The sequence below is a fragment of the Heterodontus francisci genome, chromosome 32 (genome assembly GCF_036365525.1).
Source record: "Heterodontus francisci isolate sHetFra1 chromosome 32, sHetFra1.hap1, whole genome shotgun sequence".
Classification (NCBI taxonomy): Eukaryota; Metazoa; Chordata; class Chondrichthyes; order Heterodontiformes; family Heterodontidae; genus Heterodontus; species Heterodontus francisci.
The window spans coordinates 19896122-19911952 of record NC_090402.1 but is presented as its reverse complement, the minus strand read 5'-3'; the positions used below and the strand labels follow the sequence as shown (position 1 = coordinate 19911952).

Sequence of the window (15831 nt, the reverse complement as noted above, 5' to 3'; positions counted from 1 at the left end):
AGGAATGTATGATGGCATTAAGAGAGCTTTTGGACCAGCCATCAGGAATATTGCCCCCCTCAAATCTAAATCAGGGGACACAATCACTGACCAACGCAAGCAAATGGACCGCTGGGTGGAACACTACCTAGAACTGTACTCCAGGGAAAATGTTGTCACTGAGACTGCCCTCAATGCAGCCCAGTCTCTGCCAGTCATGGATGAGTTGGACGTACAGCCAACAAAATTGGAACTCAGTGATGCCATTGATTCTCTAGCCAGCGGAAAAGCCCCTGGGAAGGTCGGCATTACCCCTGAAATCATCAAGAGTGCCAAGCCTGCTATACTTTCAGCACTGTACGAACTGCTTTGCCTGTGCTGGGACGAGGGAGCAGTACCACAGGACATGCGCGATGCCAATATCATCACCCTCTATAAGAATAAGGGTGACCGCGGTGACTGCAACAACTACGCTGGAATCTCCCTGCTCAGCATAGCGGGGAAAGTCTTCACTTGAGTCGCTTTAAACAGGTTCCAGAAGCTGGCCAAGCGTGTCTACCCTGAGGCACAGTATGGCTTTCGAGCAGAGAGATCCACCATTGACATGCTGTTCTCCCTTCACCAGCTACAGGAGAAATGCCATGAACAACAGATGCCCCTCTACGTTGCTTTCATTGATCTCACCAAAGCCTTTGACCTCGTCAGCAGATGTGGTCTCTTCAGACTGCAAGAAAAGATTGGATGCCCACCAAAGCTACTAAGTATCATCACCTCATTCCATGACAATATGAAAGGCACAATTCAGCATAGCGGCGCCTCATCAGACCCCTTTCCTATCCTGAGTGGCATGAAACAGGGCTGTGTTCTCGCACCGACACTGTTTGGGATTTTCTCCCTGCTGCTCTCACATGTGTTCAAGTCTTCAGCAGAAGGAATTTTCCTCCACACAAGATCAGGTGGCAGGTTGTTCAACCTTGCCCGTCTAAGAGCGAAGACCAAAGTGCGGAAAGTCCTCATCAGGGAACTCCTCTTTGCTGACGATGCTGCATTAACATCTCCAATGAAGAGTGTCTGCAGAGATTCATCGACAGGATTGCGGCTGCCTGCACTGAATTTGGCCTAACCATCAGCCTCAAGAAAACGAACATCATGGGACAGGACGTCAGAGATGCCCCATCCATAAATATCTGCGACCACACTCTGGAAGTGGTTCAAGAGTTCACCTATCTAGGCTCAACTATCACCAGTAACCTGTCTCTCGATGCAGAATTCAACAAGCGCATGGGAAAGGCTTCCTCTGCTATGTCCAGACTGGCCAAGAGAATGTGGGAAAATGGCGCACTGACACAGAACACAAAAGTCCAAGTGTATCAAGCCTGTGTCCTCAGTACCTTGCTCTACGGCAGCGAGGCCTGGACAATGTATGTCAGCCAAGAGCGACGTCTCAATTCATTCCATCTTCGCTGCCTCCGGAGAATCCTTGGCATCAGGTGGCAGGACCATATCTCCAACACAGAAGTCCTCGAGGCGGCCAACATCCCCAGCATCTCCACCCTACTAAGCCAGCGGCGCCTGAGATGGCTTGGCCATGTGAGCCGCATGGAAGATGGCAGGATCCCCAAGGATACATTGTACAGCGAGCTCGTCACTGGTATCAGACCTACCGGCCGTCCTTGTCTCCACTTTAAAGACGTCTGCAAACGCGACATGAAGTCCTGTGACATTGATCACAAGTCGTGGGAGTCAGTTGCCAGCGATCGCCAGAGCTGGCGGGCAGCCATAAAGGCAGGGCTAAAGCGTGGCAAGTCGAAGAGACTTAGCAGTTGGCAGGAAAAAAGGCAGAAGTGCAAGGAGAGAGCCAACTGTGTAACAGCCCCGACAACCAATTTTATCTGCAGCACCCATGGAAGAGTCTGTCACTCTAGAGTTGGCCTTTATAGCCACTCCAGGCGCTGCTTCACAAACCACTGACCACCTCCAGGCACTTACCCATTGTCTCTCGAGACAAGGAGGCCAAAGAATATTGGAACCAAACCTGGCCGAGATTGCTGTCAACCTATTCCACCGCTAAAGCTGGTCTTTCAACTGATGGCATGATGAAACTGAATATTGCTAATCCACAGGTGTACGACTGCTAAAGAAATGCTAGATTGGACCATTGATTGTTGCAAAATAAAGGATTTAAATCACTTTTTCATGCAAATGTTGCGAATCGGTAACAAATATACCACTGTGCGATTTTTTTTGAAGCAACCTTGAAAGTCATAGAATTGAAGTAGACCATCATCATTTATAAAGTATATCAGTAACAAAGGATGACAGAATCAGGAGTTCTAATGACTAATCAAGAAAAATCAAATAGGTAAAGCTATATCTAGAGGTAACAAATATTATACAATGAAAAACACAGAACAGCTGTTAACACTGAAGCTTTTCAAAGATCAGGAAGGAAGCGAACATATTTACATTTCAGCAATCTCTGATGCATGACTAGTCAACAATTTGCATCTTTAATGCAATAAGTCGCCAAGCCGCTTCACAAGAGAGTTATCAGACGAAAATTTCACACTGAGACATTATATGACAGATGACCAGCAGCTGGTTTTAAGGAGCATCCTAAAGGAGAGATAAGAGATGTAGAGGGACGCAGAGGAGTAGGGCCTAGCCATTGTCGCTAAAGTTGGAGCATAAGAAATCAGGGATGCACAATAGGCCAGAATTGGAGGAGTGCAGTAATCTCTAAGACCTGCTACAAAGACTGAAGTAATAAAAAGCTGAGAGAATAGGGGTGTTGGTTTTTCCTTTAAAAATGAAGTTACCTTGATTTCATATTTATCAGCACTTAATAGAATATAGTCCCCTGGATTGTGCATCACGGATTCTACCTGGCTGACCTGTAAAACCACCTACATTAGGAAAGAAAACAGGCATAAGCACAGAAAGGGAAGCACACATTAGAATAGTATCAAAACTGCAACTAGTCATGAGGATATGAACAGCTTAGACTCAAGGCCCCATCATGTATTATATTTGCAAAATTATCCTCTATCTTGTTATTTTGTTTACTGTTCACCCAATGCTACTAGGTCATACACTAGGGGCTAGTATTGAAATCTGAATAGCCATTCAGTTTTGAGATAACACAAGTCATATGGTTTTCATTTGACAAGTCTGTTTAGATGAAATGCTATTGAGGAAGGTTTAAACTAACTTGGCAGGGATGTGGAAATCAAGAGGAAATATTAGAGGAAAACCAAGATCCACAGAGAATTGGGAAAGACAGATGGCATTAGAGTCGGAAATAGTAAGGTATTAGGCGGGGTCAGAGAAAGAAGGAATGTAATAAGATCTAAATTAGATTTATTGTGCATGTACGTGAATGCGTGAGTGTGGTAAATAAGGTTGGTGAACATCGAAATATGATCTGGCGATAACACAGACCTGGCTGAAAAAAAAAAGACTGGATACTAAGTATTCCTGGATACAAGGTGTTCAGGAAAGACAGGAAAGTAAAGTGGAGTAGCAGTATTGATTAAGGAGAACATTACAGTGCTGGAGAAAGGGGATGTTGCAGAGGGGTCAAGGACAGAATCTATTTGGTTAGAGCTAAGAAACAATAGGAGGTACCATTACATTGCTGGGTGTATTCTATAATTCAACTAGGTGAGAAAGATATTGAGGAACAAATTTGCACGGCAATTACAGAGAGGTGCAAAAATTATAAAGTAGTTATAATGGGGGACTTTAATTATCCACGTATAGACTGGGATAATAGTATAAAGGGCAGAAAGAGTCAAGAGTTTCTACAGTGTGTTCAGAAGAATTTTCTACCTCAGTTGTTTCCAGTCCATCGAGGAAGGAGGTATTGCTGGATCAGGGTCTTGGGAATGAGGTGAATCAAGTGTCAGTAGGGAAACAGTGATCATAGTACCCTAAGGTTTAGGCTGACTATTGAAAAGGATAAGGAGCAATCTAGGGTAAAAATAATTAATTGGTGGAGGGCCAACTTCAATGGGGTGAGAATGGATCTGGGCCAAGTAAATTGGCATCAAAGATTGGCAGATAAAACTGCAATGGAACAATGGGCTGCATTTAAAGAGAAGATAGTTTGGGTACAGTCAATGTATTTCCCACAAGGAGGAAAGGTAGGGCAAACAAATCCAGAGCTCCCTGGGATTTTTTTTTAATCGTTTCATGGGATGTGGCAAAGCAATCACTGTTGCCCATCCCTAATGGCCCTTGAGAAGGTGGTGGTGAGCTGCCTTCTTGAACTGCTGCAGTCTATCTGGTTTAGGTACACCCAAAGTCCTGTTAGGGAGGGAGTTCCAGGATTTTGATCCAGTGACAGTGAAGGAACAGCAATATATTTCCAAGTCAGGATGGTGTGTGGCTTGGAGAGGAACTTTCAGGTGGTGGTGTTCCCATGCATCTGCTGCCCTTGTCGTTCTAGGTGGAAGAGGTTGCAGGTTTGGAAGGTGCTGTTGCATCTTGTATATGGTACACACTGCTGCCACTGTGGTGGAGGGAGTGAATGTTTAAGGTTCTGGATGGGGTGCTGATCAAGCAGGCTGCTTTGTCCTGGATGGTGTTAAACTTCCTAAGTGTTGTTGGAGCTGCACTCATCCGGGTACGTGGAGAGCATTCCATCACACTCTAGACTTGTGTCTTGTAGATGGCGGATCTGCTTTGGGGAGTCAGGAAGCGGGTTATCCACTGCAAAATTCCCAGCCTCTGACCTGCTCTTGTAGCCCACAGTATTTGTATGGCTGGTCCAGTTCAGTTTCTGGTCAATGGTAACCTGCAAGATGTTGATTGTGGGGGATTCAGCGATGGTACGGTCTCTGAATGTCAAGGGGAAATGGTTAGACTATCTCTTGTTGGAGATTGCCTGCCACTTAAACGGCAAGTAACATTCATGCCACTAATCAGCCCAAGCCTGAATGCTGTCCAGGTCTTGCTGCATATGGACATGGACTGCTTCAGTAATTTGAGTTGCGTATTGTACTGAACATGGTACAATCATCAGCGAATATCCCCACTTCTGACCTTATGATGGAGCAAAGATGGTTGAGCCTAGGACACTACCCTGAGGAACTCCTGCCGCAATGTCCTGGGGCTTAGATGATTGGCCTCCAATAACCACAACTATCTTCCTTTGTGCTAGGTATGACTCCAACCATTGGCAAGTTTCCCCCCCCCGATTCCCATTGACTTTAATTTGGATAGGACTCTTTGATGCCATGCTCCGTCAAATGCTGCCTTGATATCCAGGGCAATCACTCTCACCTCACCTCTTGAGTTCAGCTCTTTTGTCCATATTTGGACCAAAGCTGTAATGAGGTCAGGGGCTGAGTGGCCCTGGCAGAACCCAAACTGAGCATCCGTAAGCAGGTTATTGCCGAACAAGTGCACTTGATAGCACTGTCGACAACATCTTTCATCACTTTGCTGATCGAGAGTAGACTAATGGGGCAGTAATTGGCCAGATTATATTTCTCCTGCTTTTTGTGGATAGGACATATCTGGGCAATTTTTCACATTGTCGGGTAGATGTCAGTGTCGCAGCAGTACAGGACCAGCTTGGCTAGGGCTCTTGGATGATGAAAGAGATAGAGTGCAACATTTGCAGGGCTACAGGGAAAAGGCGGGAGTGGGACTAGGTGAGTTCTTGGAGAGCAGGCAATGACAGAATGGGCCGAGGGCCTCCTTCTGTGCTGTAACCATTCTGTGATTATAGGTGCTATAAGCCACAGTTATGATGACGACTAGGTACATAGCAAAGGGAAAAGGAGGAGGACGTGGAAAGATGGTGGAATAAGTATTTTGTCCTTATATTTCTGGGTAAGAGTTTCAAACCAACCCCAACTCTAGAATTTTGACAGCGGCAAACAAGTGCCTTGTCTGCAAACAGACAAGCTCAATTAAAAGGAACTACAAGCATGAAGGATGGAAAAATTTACAGCAGTGAATTAGCTCTTCCAAGGGACATTCCTGTGGCAACATAAAAGGGAGCTTTACAAAGCATCTGGATTATATGTTATAACTGATTCAGGAAGATTCAACACCGACACCGAATGCTAGTGGTAGAATATGATCCATTTCCAGTACTAATATCACATTGGATATAAAAATTCATCAAAATCCACAGCAAATGGTAGATCGCAGAGTTAGGGTCATTTTCATATTGTAACAAATTTAATAAAAGAACAGAACAAAGAAACAAGTTTTGCAAGTAAAATGTGGCATAATAGTACCTTAGTCACCCATTCAGTGTGTTCAGTGAGTGTGTTCAGGCATATTCCTGTTGACAATGACCAGACTTTCACAGTGAAATCCGCTGACCCACTGACTAGGATATCCAGCTCATCACTATAATCAACACTGAAAACTGGAGACAGAAATTTATGATATTAGAACTGATCAGATTTCAGAGGCAACAAAAACATTTCCTTAAATGCCTGGAAAACATGTCCTTAAACTATGCTTTCCATAACTTTTCTGCCTGTTCTGGGCTTGGGTGAAGATAGTTGAACCTGTGGGAATCTAGAGGAGGGAAGAGGAGGGTTGGATCAGATCAAGAAAACTAGACAATCTTTCTAGTCGCTGTTTATACTACTTAAGATATTTGACACATAAATCATTCATTGTGGCCCTTTTAGTGGGACCAGTTTTATTTTCAGTGTTACTTTCAACAACTGGTAATCAAAATGGGTAGATCCCAATTAGAATGCAAGTGATTTTCAACTCACAGTGGTATCTTGGCAGAGATGAGGAGATTGTGGGATTGCAGCAAGAAAGTGAATGAAGCCTGTAGCCAGGGAAAGAATTCAACAGACTCAAGACAAGTCATCTTATCTGGTAAATTGAATTTCAAAGGATAGTGTACCAATGTCCAAGCATATGGGATGATGAACAATGTTACATACGACAGTTAGTCTTAACACCCCCAGTGGCACTTGAAGCCCCAAAACTACGTTAGTTTGGGAAAAGAAATCAGATGGACAATGCAAAGACTCAAACTGTGAATAAATACTGAATTACAACACCCTTCTGCTCACCAACTTAAAGAGCAACAAATGCTTGAATGCACTGGCTTATGGATACCCTTTGGTAAGTGATATGAGAATGCATGCTTGGGATTGAGAGTATGAAATTACAGATGTCAGCTAGCATTTGGTTGTGGGGGGGGCGTAGGGGTGCGAGTAGAAGTTATGTGCTTTTCACAAGAAGTGAATAGGAACAAAAACAGAGTACACAATATTTAGGAGCTCCATGAAGAAAAATCACCATACACCACATTGTAGCTTTACAGGGTTTCTTTTATTAGGGGAACTATGTGTTTGCTATGTTAGAGATCATAGCATGTCAGGCATTACAATGGGGTGTTGCCTGACACCCACAATTAACAGCCACTGTAACATCACTGCAAATTTACTGTGAATGGCATGTAGCAGAAGTATTGATAAAATTATCTATAAAGATATTTTGTTCACTACCTGCTCCTGTATGACCCCGAAAGTTTTGGGTTTTGGCTCCTGAGCTCCAGTCCCAGCAGGCTATTGTGTTATCAAAGGATCCAGTAACTAGTTTCTGCTCATCAAACTTTACTGAAGCGCATGTGTGAGTCTGGATCCCATATATACACTGACCAGTACAAACATCCCAGAGTTTGGCAGATAGATCATCAGAGCCTATAAATAAAAATATTAAAAAATTGAATTCCCGAATCTTTTGAGCACTGCACATAATATACAACTTCAAACTGCCATGATGCATACCAATTCGACAACACAAATAGATATATTAATTTCCATTATTTCCAATTTCTGCAAAAAAGAAATTTAATCATGATGAAATGACAGGTCTCTTTAATTTGGACACATTCAAACCCAAACTACAGTTGCAACCAAAAATTACATTCAGCCCAAGTGAGTTTAAGCAGAGCTAAAAGATTACCCCCTGGGTAACTTTATTCAGAAGCATGTACTCTATATAAGTACTGAATCTGGAACTCTAACCAAAAGTAGCCAAAAAACGACACTTTCAAATCACCTTTAAATATACTGCATTGTTTAGATTTTTCCAGCTAAGGTAAATTTGTATTAGTTGCTAGTAAAAATACAGTACAGCAAACAAACTAAGGCTATACAATAAGCAGTCTCAGAAAGCATGGCATACACAAAATCAACTTTACATAAAACAAGTGGATATTAGTACTAAGTGAGTACTTACAACTGCAGTATTTTCACCAGAAAATTACCTTTAATGGTACACCCAAAGTTAGTTTCTAAAGTTCAATTCAAATCAATTATACTCCAATATAGTTTGGGTCACTTGCATCCTACCTCTCTCACCTTTGACCTCCAGAAGGCCTACTGTTAGTGCGTTTCTAGGCCTTTACTTATAGTCCGCCAATGCAAACTAAAAGATGTGGCCTCAACAAAAAGTGGCACCTTTTAATTGACAACGGCTGCAACTACATAACTGAAGCAGAATTATTCTGAGGAGAAATAAAAAAGCTCCATGCTTGATCAGAGATGCTCCAGACTCTGAAGGAGAATTTAAATTTGTTTTGGTCCGTGCTCCGGATTCAGTTTCTGTATAGAGCACACTTGTTCACTCGGAGCAGCATTGTGTATACGGGAAAGAGACCATTAATCAAACAATGATACTAATTTGTAATGTGCCTTGCATAATGACATGTGGAACATACACCAAACCCACACAAACCATACTGGATTACACTCTGAAAACAGCCCAAAAACAAATGAAGCACTAACAGATAGATCACACTTGTTTTGGGTTTCAAAAAAAATGAAGCAATGCTGTTTCTGTGTGCTGGTGAGGTCATTACATTAGGGAGTTCTTAACTCTTACTCATTTCAATCTGAAGAATGATAATGTGACATTTGATCCTGTTTGCAACTAATCCTAGTCTAGAGAGGATTATAGCACATTTGGCAAAAACCAAGAAAGACTGATGATAACCACCACAAGTCACAACTGACATTGGCAGATTGGTGACCAAGAGTAGGATTTCTGAATCTCATTAATAGTTGCGTAATTCCCAAGATTGGCAGTCATTTGAATACTCTGCCAAGCTTCTGGCAGAGCTAACCACATCTGTGTTGACTTTATTGCGTGGAAGAATGGGGAGAAAAGAACAAAAAAAAAATGAAGAAAATTCCAACCACAGTTACTCATTACTTTCCAACAACCAAAAATCAACTGGGCAGCAGATGTAGAGAGGATTGCAGCACCAGTCTGTCCTCTTGGTTGAAGGACGCTATGTGGCAGCTAACACCTAGGAGAAAAGGTTAGGATGGAAAGAATAAAATACAAGGAAAAGCAAAATCTTTATTTCCGCCTATAAAATTCAGCTAATAATTTATTCCTTGATTTTATGGTTGCTATTTCAGTAACAGCCCCATATTTAGCAGAGATAATTTTCACAAATTATATCTTGCATGCATTTTTATTTCCAGACATTCTTGGAATGATGATCTTTTGTTATACTGACCTGTACACAACAATCCATCTTTATAATAAAGAGCATACACTCTAGCACTGTGGCCAATTAAAGAGGAGGTCTCAAAGGCTTCTTTGTCCTGTAACTGTTTTATCCTTCTAACTGCCTTCAGATAAATCTTCTTCCAGTTCACAGTGTCCTGAATCGAATCATCAATCTGCCAGCCTAAGCTTCGACAGGCCTCCTGCCAAACTTCAGTACAGGCACTTATCACCTTATTCCACTGCTTACAGACTAGGCAGCAATTGAGTAGGGTTGATGGGTCAAGCCATTTCAACAGATAAAAACTAAGCTCTAGTGGAAGCAGTTTGAGGAAATCTCGTTTCAGAAGTGTCTCCAGATTATTGGAGAGGTGCCTCAACTGGACAGCCCCACTTAAGCTGATCAGGTGGTCCAGGGTCTCATTTTTCTGAGAATCTGTCAGGGTGATAAATGTGCTGGAGAGGGTTTCAAGCCATGCATTAAAGTCCTTTCTCTCCATATGGCCATGTGACAATATACCTGTGAAACATAAGAGAGCATATTACATCTGTAGTTAACTATATGTACAACAGGTTGAAATTTCAGCCAAAGCATTTTGCGGGGATGGGGTGAAAAAATAATTGCGCTCCATGCTGCCTTATAAATCATGAATATATTTTCACAGGCAGAGTACGTTTGCAAAAAAAAGCAGAAATTCTATTCAACTGCAATAATTGCTTCTTTGAAACAAGGTTTACTATAACCAATTACCTTGTCATTTGTTTCTATACAGCTGGTGTTTCAATGTCAATCTTATTTGATTTGCTTGTATATATCATTTGTAATTGCAAATTCGGCTCCAGATACTTGAAAGAACAGCAGTTCTAATTATGAACACTACCTAGTATAGATCATAAGAATTTAAAAGAAAAGAATGCTTTAAAAAATAATTGAATCTCTGCTTTCTAATGACACTGTAAACAGTTGAGGCAACAGTCTTGTATTTAGAATACCATCAGGATGCCAGGATTCAACTGCTTTTATGTGCACTGCTTATCTAGTGGTTGTGAAAGGTGCTATATAAGTGCATATTTTTCTTTATTTTAAACCATAAAAATAGACCACCTAGATTTCCCACTGTTCTTGTAATATTAAATCTACTTAATTAAAAATATGAGTCTCTGGAGCCACTATTTTCCATTTGACTATAATGGGACAAATATTTTCAAAACCATGATTATGAAAAGTAATTAGTTAATCACAACAAAGAAGAATGGACACGAGCTGACCTGCTGAGAATCGTCACTCTTTCAACTTAGCAGTATTTTTCTGGAGAAATCATCCAAAATCAATTATCGGACAAAAAATAAAACTGGGATCAAATGCAGCTCCCGGTGTGAAACCAGCAGATGATGGACAGGGCGTGAGCAATAGGCGTCTAACAAAGTCAACATTCGATCTGCCCGTCTCTTGCCACCGCTAATTTGTATACAGGTGAGCTGCCAGTGCAATGTGGTTTCAATAGGCAGCTCATTAAATAGGAAGCAGGAAATTAGTCACTGCTCACTGCTACAAGCTCTTAAGGAGTTATAACAGTTTAAAGGGAAGAATTTTTTGTGGCCAAAAAAGGGAAGTAATGTTGTGGAGCTGCAGGATGATGTCTGAGGTCAAGAGTTCCAGCAGGGCTCCAAGATTTTCTGGTGCAGCAGTGGAAATGCTGGTGCAACAAGTTTGCCAGAAGAAAGTAATCATCTTCCTCTCAGATGGCAACAGTTAGTACGTGAATGTGTGCAGAATTTTCCTCCAGGACCTGACTGTACTGCAGATTCAAGTCTCCTGCTCATATTTCATTCTTTCTGCCCTACTGCTACGTCCACATAATCAAAAGTCCCTTTCCCATTTCCATGGTTTCCTACAGATAAAGAGGAAAACCTTCATGTACCTCCTTTCTGCTTCCACTCACACTCTCAAAAGCTGCTATTAGCATCACAATGTCTCCCTTTGGCCACCCCAGCTATCTCTCATCATGCACACAATGGTATTGCCAGTTTATACATGGCGAGAATTGAAAGCCCTTACCCAGGGCACATTTATCCCACCTCCCACTTCCACTGTTCTTACAGGAGAAGACTGCACACAACAGACGGGGAGGTTTTGCCAGTCCACAAACACTCAACCGTATGAAAGAGGCCACATTAACATACTGAGAAGTCACAGCAGTCTTTGGAGATAGTGAAGCTATAGGCCGGTTACAGTAGGATTTGTTGCATCTTCCCTGCCGGGTGTCATTCTACTGAACCCTTTCAGTCACACACTCGTAATCTCCTCAGCACAAGATAGTGTGGTGTGGTGCTGGCAGTGATCTGGAAAGTGGTTACCATCGAAATTACCTCCACTTTTATCCTTCTCCCCCTTTCTGTTAGGTCTATCAGAAGACTTGGGCACCAACGGCAGAGACTGATTACAATCCAATGTTGCTCGCTGTCATCACACCAAGCACTAACACAGCCACAACTACATCATGTGGAAGTAGCAAGGAGGGCCAGCTCACATCCTAGTTCTGCTGAAGAGGACACAGATGCAAGCTTCATGGTTCTGTCATTTAAAAACACATTTCAATGCTCCAGCAATTACTGAAGGTACTGAATTGCCTGTCAGAGCCCTGCCAAAACATATCAGATTGTATGATGGGGTTCTCACATATCACCAATATTCTGCATTCAACCCTGGAGTGTGCAGTCACCTTGACACAGCTGAGCATCACCATAGCAGCAACAGCATCAAGCAGGATACACACTGGAGTTATGCAAGCTCTGGGTTTAACCATCTTCTCTGCCTTGGACTGGTTTGGAGATCAAATGGACAGGGGACTCACTCAGATCCCTGAGCTCCTAGGCTGCACTCCGGCTGTATCAGTGGCAGTTATGCAATGGGAATGGAAAATAATTCCATCCCATACGATAACATTTCTGTACCCTTGCAAATCCTGAAAACCAATACCCACCCTGGTGCCAGAAAGCTAGTGAGGCCAGGCCGGTCCCACAGATGGTGAGTTGCTGCACTCTACAGATGGGCTCTCAGTCTAGAGTTCCTAGAGTTCACTTATCGTCAACATCACAGGAGCCCCTGATTGAGCCAGAGCAACCTACCTTTGCCCATATTGCATCCACTGGGGAAGCACCTTGCTGAAACAATAAACAGCACAGTACACAGGCATTAGGGACTTGCACCAGGGTGACAAATAGTATGTAAGCCATTTAAAATCACAGTGCAATTTTAAACTTTGTATGTGAAGTGCATTTCGCTAGCAGCTGTTTATCTTGCAATGTTGGGTCACATGATAGTAATTTGGTATTTGGGCAGATATCAATGGTGCTGCGGTATGTCAGTCATGACTGTTAATACAAGGGAGCACAGATTCCTCAGCTGAAGCTCCCTTTAATTAGCTGCTGCCAAACAGCCCTGGATGCACGCAATGGTTAAACACCTCCTTCTCCTTACCATCCTCTGTGCCATCAGTATACTCTCCCTCATCATGCTGAAGGCTTTCCACAATGGTGGTTTCATATCAACATATGAACATCCTCAAAGTCATGCAGCACACAGCACAGTACAATAGGTTACATTATTACTGGGTTGCAACATCTGAATCGTTGTTTGAGGACTCTAATGACCTGATTGATGAGGGCTTTAGTTGACCCAATGATCTGACTGTTGTGAACTTTGGTTGTTGACATTGAATTCCGAAGAGATATCATAAACCGGATGTGCAGGGGATAACTCTCATCTCCAGTCAGTCTTTAATGTGCTGCACAGAAGAAAAATGTGGGAGAATGGATGAGTTACACAATATAAAAGCATCAAGGCAATTGCCAGGAAAGCAGACAAGGACTTGTCGCTGCCGGTAAACACATACCATTAGAACATTAATTAAGTAGCACCCTTTGTGATTCAAGAACCTAGTTGTAATGTGTGAAGAAGCCTACACGATGACAGGAGTGCAAAAACTGCTTGGATTTGGGCAAATCCTGCAATCTATGTGTATCCCAATGTCCCACTCTTCTGCTTCAGGATGTCCATGGGGAAACTGACGAATGTGCTAAATAAGGCAGTCACCTAGAAACACCCCCAATTCAAAACAACTGTAATGCCTGAAGTCCCTTTACAGTTCAGAACCTACAACAGGGGCAAGTAAAATAACTTTAATGACAAAATACCTACAAGAAAATGCAAGAAATATGTCTCCAAAGCTCATATAGGTTTACCTGCAAGCAGCTGAGGATTGCTTCAGATATCATGTGAAATGACTGCCTCAGAACATGCACTACACGTGGTTTTTGGGTGAGAATGGGAAGTGGCATTAGTTGGAAAGCAAGGTGAGGAAAGTGCATTGGCATGACATCGCTCAATTCTATTTTGCATTTATTCACAAGCCTGCCGCCTGTTTCAGATGGTGGTTCAGGCCACCAGGAATTATTGTCGCCAGATATCTTGGAGCAGTGTTAACTGGGTAGGAGGAAATTAAACTCCAGTTTCCACTCAATACCATTCTGGCTTTGAGCAGAAATAGGCCAACAATGACCAAAAATCACCCAACTGTATTTACAAAGCAGTTTATTTCAAATGCATTTACTGGCTACTTAAAACAGAGAAGGCTGAAGGGGGACCTGAATGAGGTATACAAAATTATGAAGAGCATTGATAGGTTAGATAGGAAGAAACATTTTCCCTTAGCGGAGGGGTCAATAATCAGGGGGCATAGATTTAAGGTAAGGGGCAGGTGGTTTAGGAAGGATTTGAGGAAAAGAATTTTCAGCAAGAGGGTGGTTGGAATCTGGAACGCACTGCCTGAAGGGGTGGTAGAGGCAGGAACCCTCACAACATTTAAGAAGTATTTAGATGAGCACTTGAAATGCCAAGGCTATGGGCCAAGTGCTGGAAAATGGGATGAGAATAGTTAGGTGCTTGATGGCCAGCACAGACACGATGGGCCGAAGGGCCTGTTTCTGTGCTGTATAACTCTATGACTCTATAGCTGCTGTACACAGATTCAGACCGGAAGTGTTCTAATTATCTTCACCTGAAATAAAGACGAGAAAGTGCTGGAAATACTCAGCAGGTTTGGCAGCATCTGTGGAGAAAGAAGCAGAGTTAACGTTTCAGGTCAGTGACCCTTCTTCAGAACTGGCAAATATTAGAAGTGTAAAAGGTTTTAAGCAAGTAAAGCAGGGTGGGGCAAGAGATAACAAAGGAGAAGGTGTAGATAGGACAAGGTCACAGAATAGCTGACCAGAAGGTCATGGAGCAAAGGCAAACAATATGTTAATGGTGTGTTGAAAGACAAAGCATTAGTACAGATAGGGAGTTAACGGACTGAAAATTGAACAGCCACAAGTACAAACATGAAAACAAAACAGTGGGTAAGCAAACAGAACAAACCAAGATGAAATAAAATAAAATAAACACAAAAAAATATATAAAGAAAAAATAACTAAAAATAAAATTAAAATGGGGGGCCAGTCATGCTCTGAAATTATTGAACTCCATGTTCAGTCCGGCAGGCTGTAATGTGCCTAATCGGTAAATGAGATGCTGTTCCTCGAGCTTGCGTTGATGTTCACTGGAACACTGCAGCAAGCCCAGGACAGAGATGGAAGCATGAAAGCAGGGGGGAGTGTTGAAATGGCAAGCAACCGGAAGCTCGGGGTCATGCTTTCGGACTGAGCGGAGGCGTTCCGCAAAGCAGTCACCCAGCCTGCGTTTGGTCTCCCAAATGTAGAGGAGACCACATTGTGAGCAGCAAATACAGTATACTACATTGAAAGAAGTACAAGTATAGTGAGGAGAGAGGAGGTAAATGGGCAGATATTACATCTCCTGTGATTGCAGGGGAAGATGCTGTGGGAAGGGAACGAGGTGGTGGGAGTAATGATTACTATCCCAGGCCCCAAACACTCCTTTCAGGTGAAGCAACGATTTACTTGTACTTCTCTCAATGTAGTATATTGTATTCGCTGCTCACAATGTGGTCTCCTCTACATTGGGGAGACCAAACGCAGACTGGGTGACCGTTTTGCAGAACATCTCCGCTCAATCCGAAAGCATGACACCGAGCTTCCAGTTCTTGCCATTTCGACACTCCCCCCTGCTCTCATGCTCACATCTCTGTCCTGGGATTGCTGCAGTGTTCCAGTGAACATCAACGCAAGCTCGAGGAACAGCATCTCATTTGCCGATTAGGCACGCTACAGCCTGCCGGACTGAACATTGAGTTCAATAATTTCAGAGCATGACAGCCCCCCATTTTACTTTTATTTTTAGTTATTTTTTCTTTATATATTTTTTTGTGTTTATTTTATTTC

The 15831-nt window shown here is 42.6% G+C and overlaps 1 protein-coding gene across 14 annotated transcripts in view; it reads right to left on the bottom strand.

The window, feature by feature from the left end:
- Window positions 1–15831, bottom strand: part of fbxw2 (F-box and WD repeat domain containing 2) — a 99851-nt gene that overhangs the window by 22817 nt on the left and 61203 nt on the right. For 10 of the 14 annotated variants that reach the window (XM_068012426.1, XM_068012432.1, XM_068012428.1 and 7 more), the window contains exons 2-6: window positions 13144–13277; window positions 9500–10009; window positions 7476–7670; window positions 6234–6367; window positions 2799–2885 (exon numbers count right to left, since the gene is read on the bottom strand). In XM_068012426.1, the coding sequence (XP_067868527.1) occupies window positions 2799–2885; window positions 6234–6367; window positions 7476–7670; window positions 9500–9989 (906 nt within the window). In that variant the 5' untranslated portion in view covers window positions 9990–10009; window positions 13144–13277. The other 4 variants (XM_068012436.1, XM_068012439.1, XM_068012438.1 and 1 more) reach the window with 4 other exon arrangements.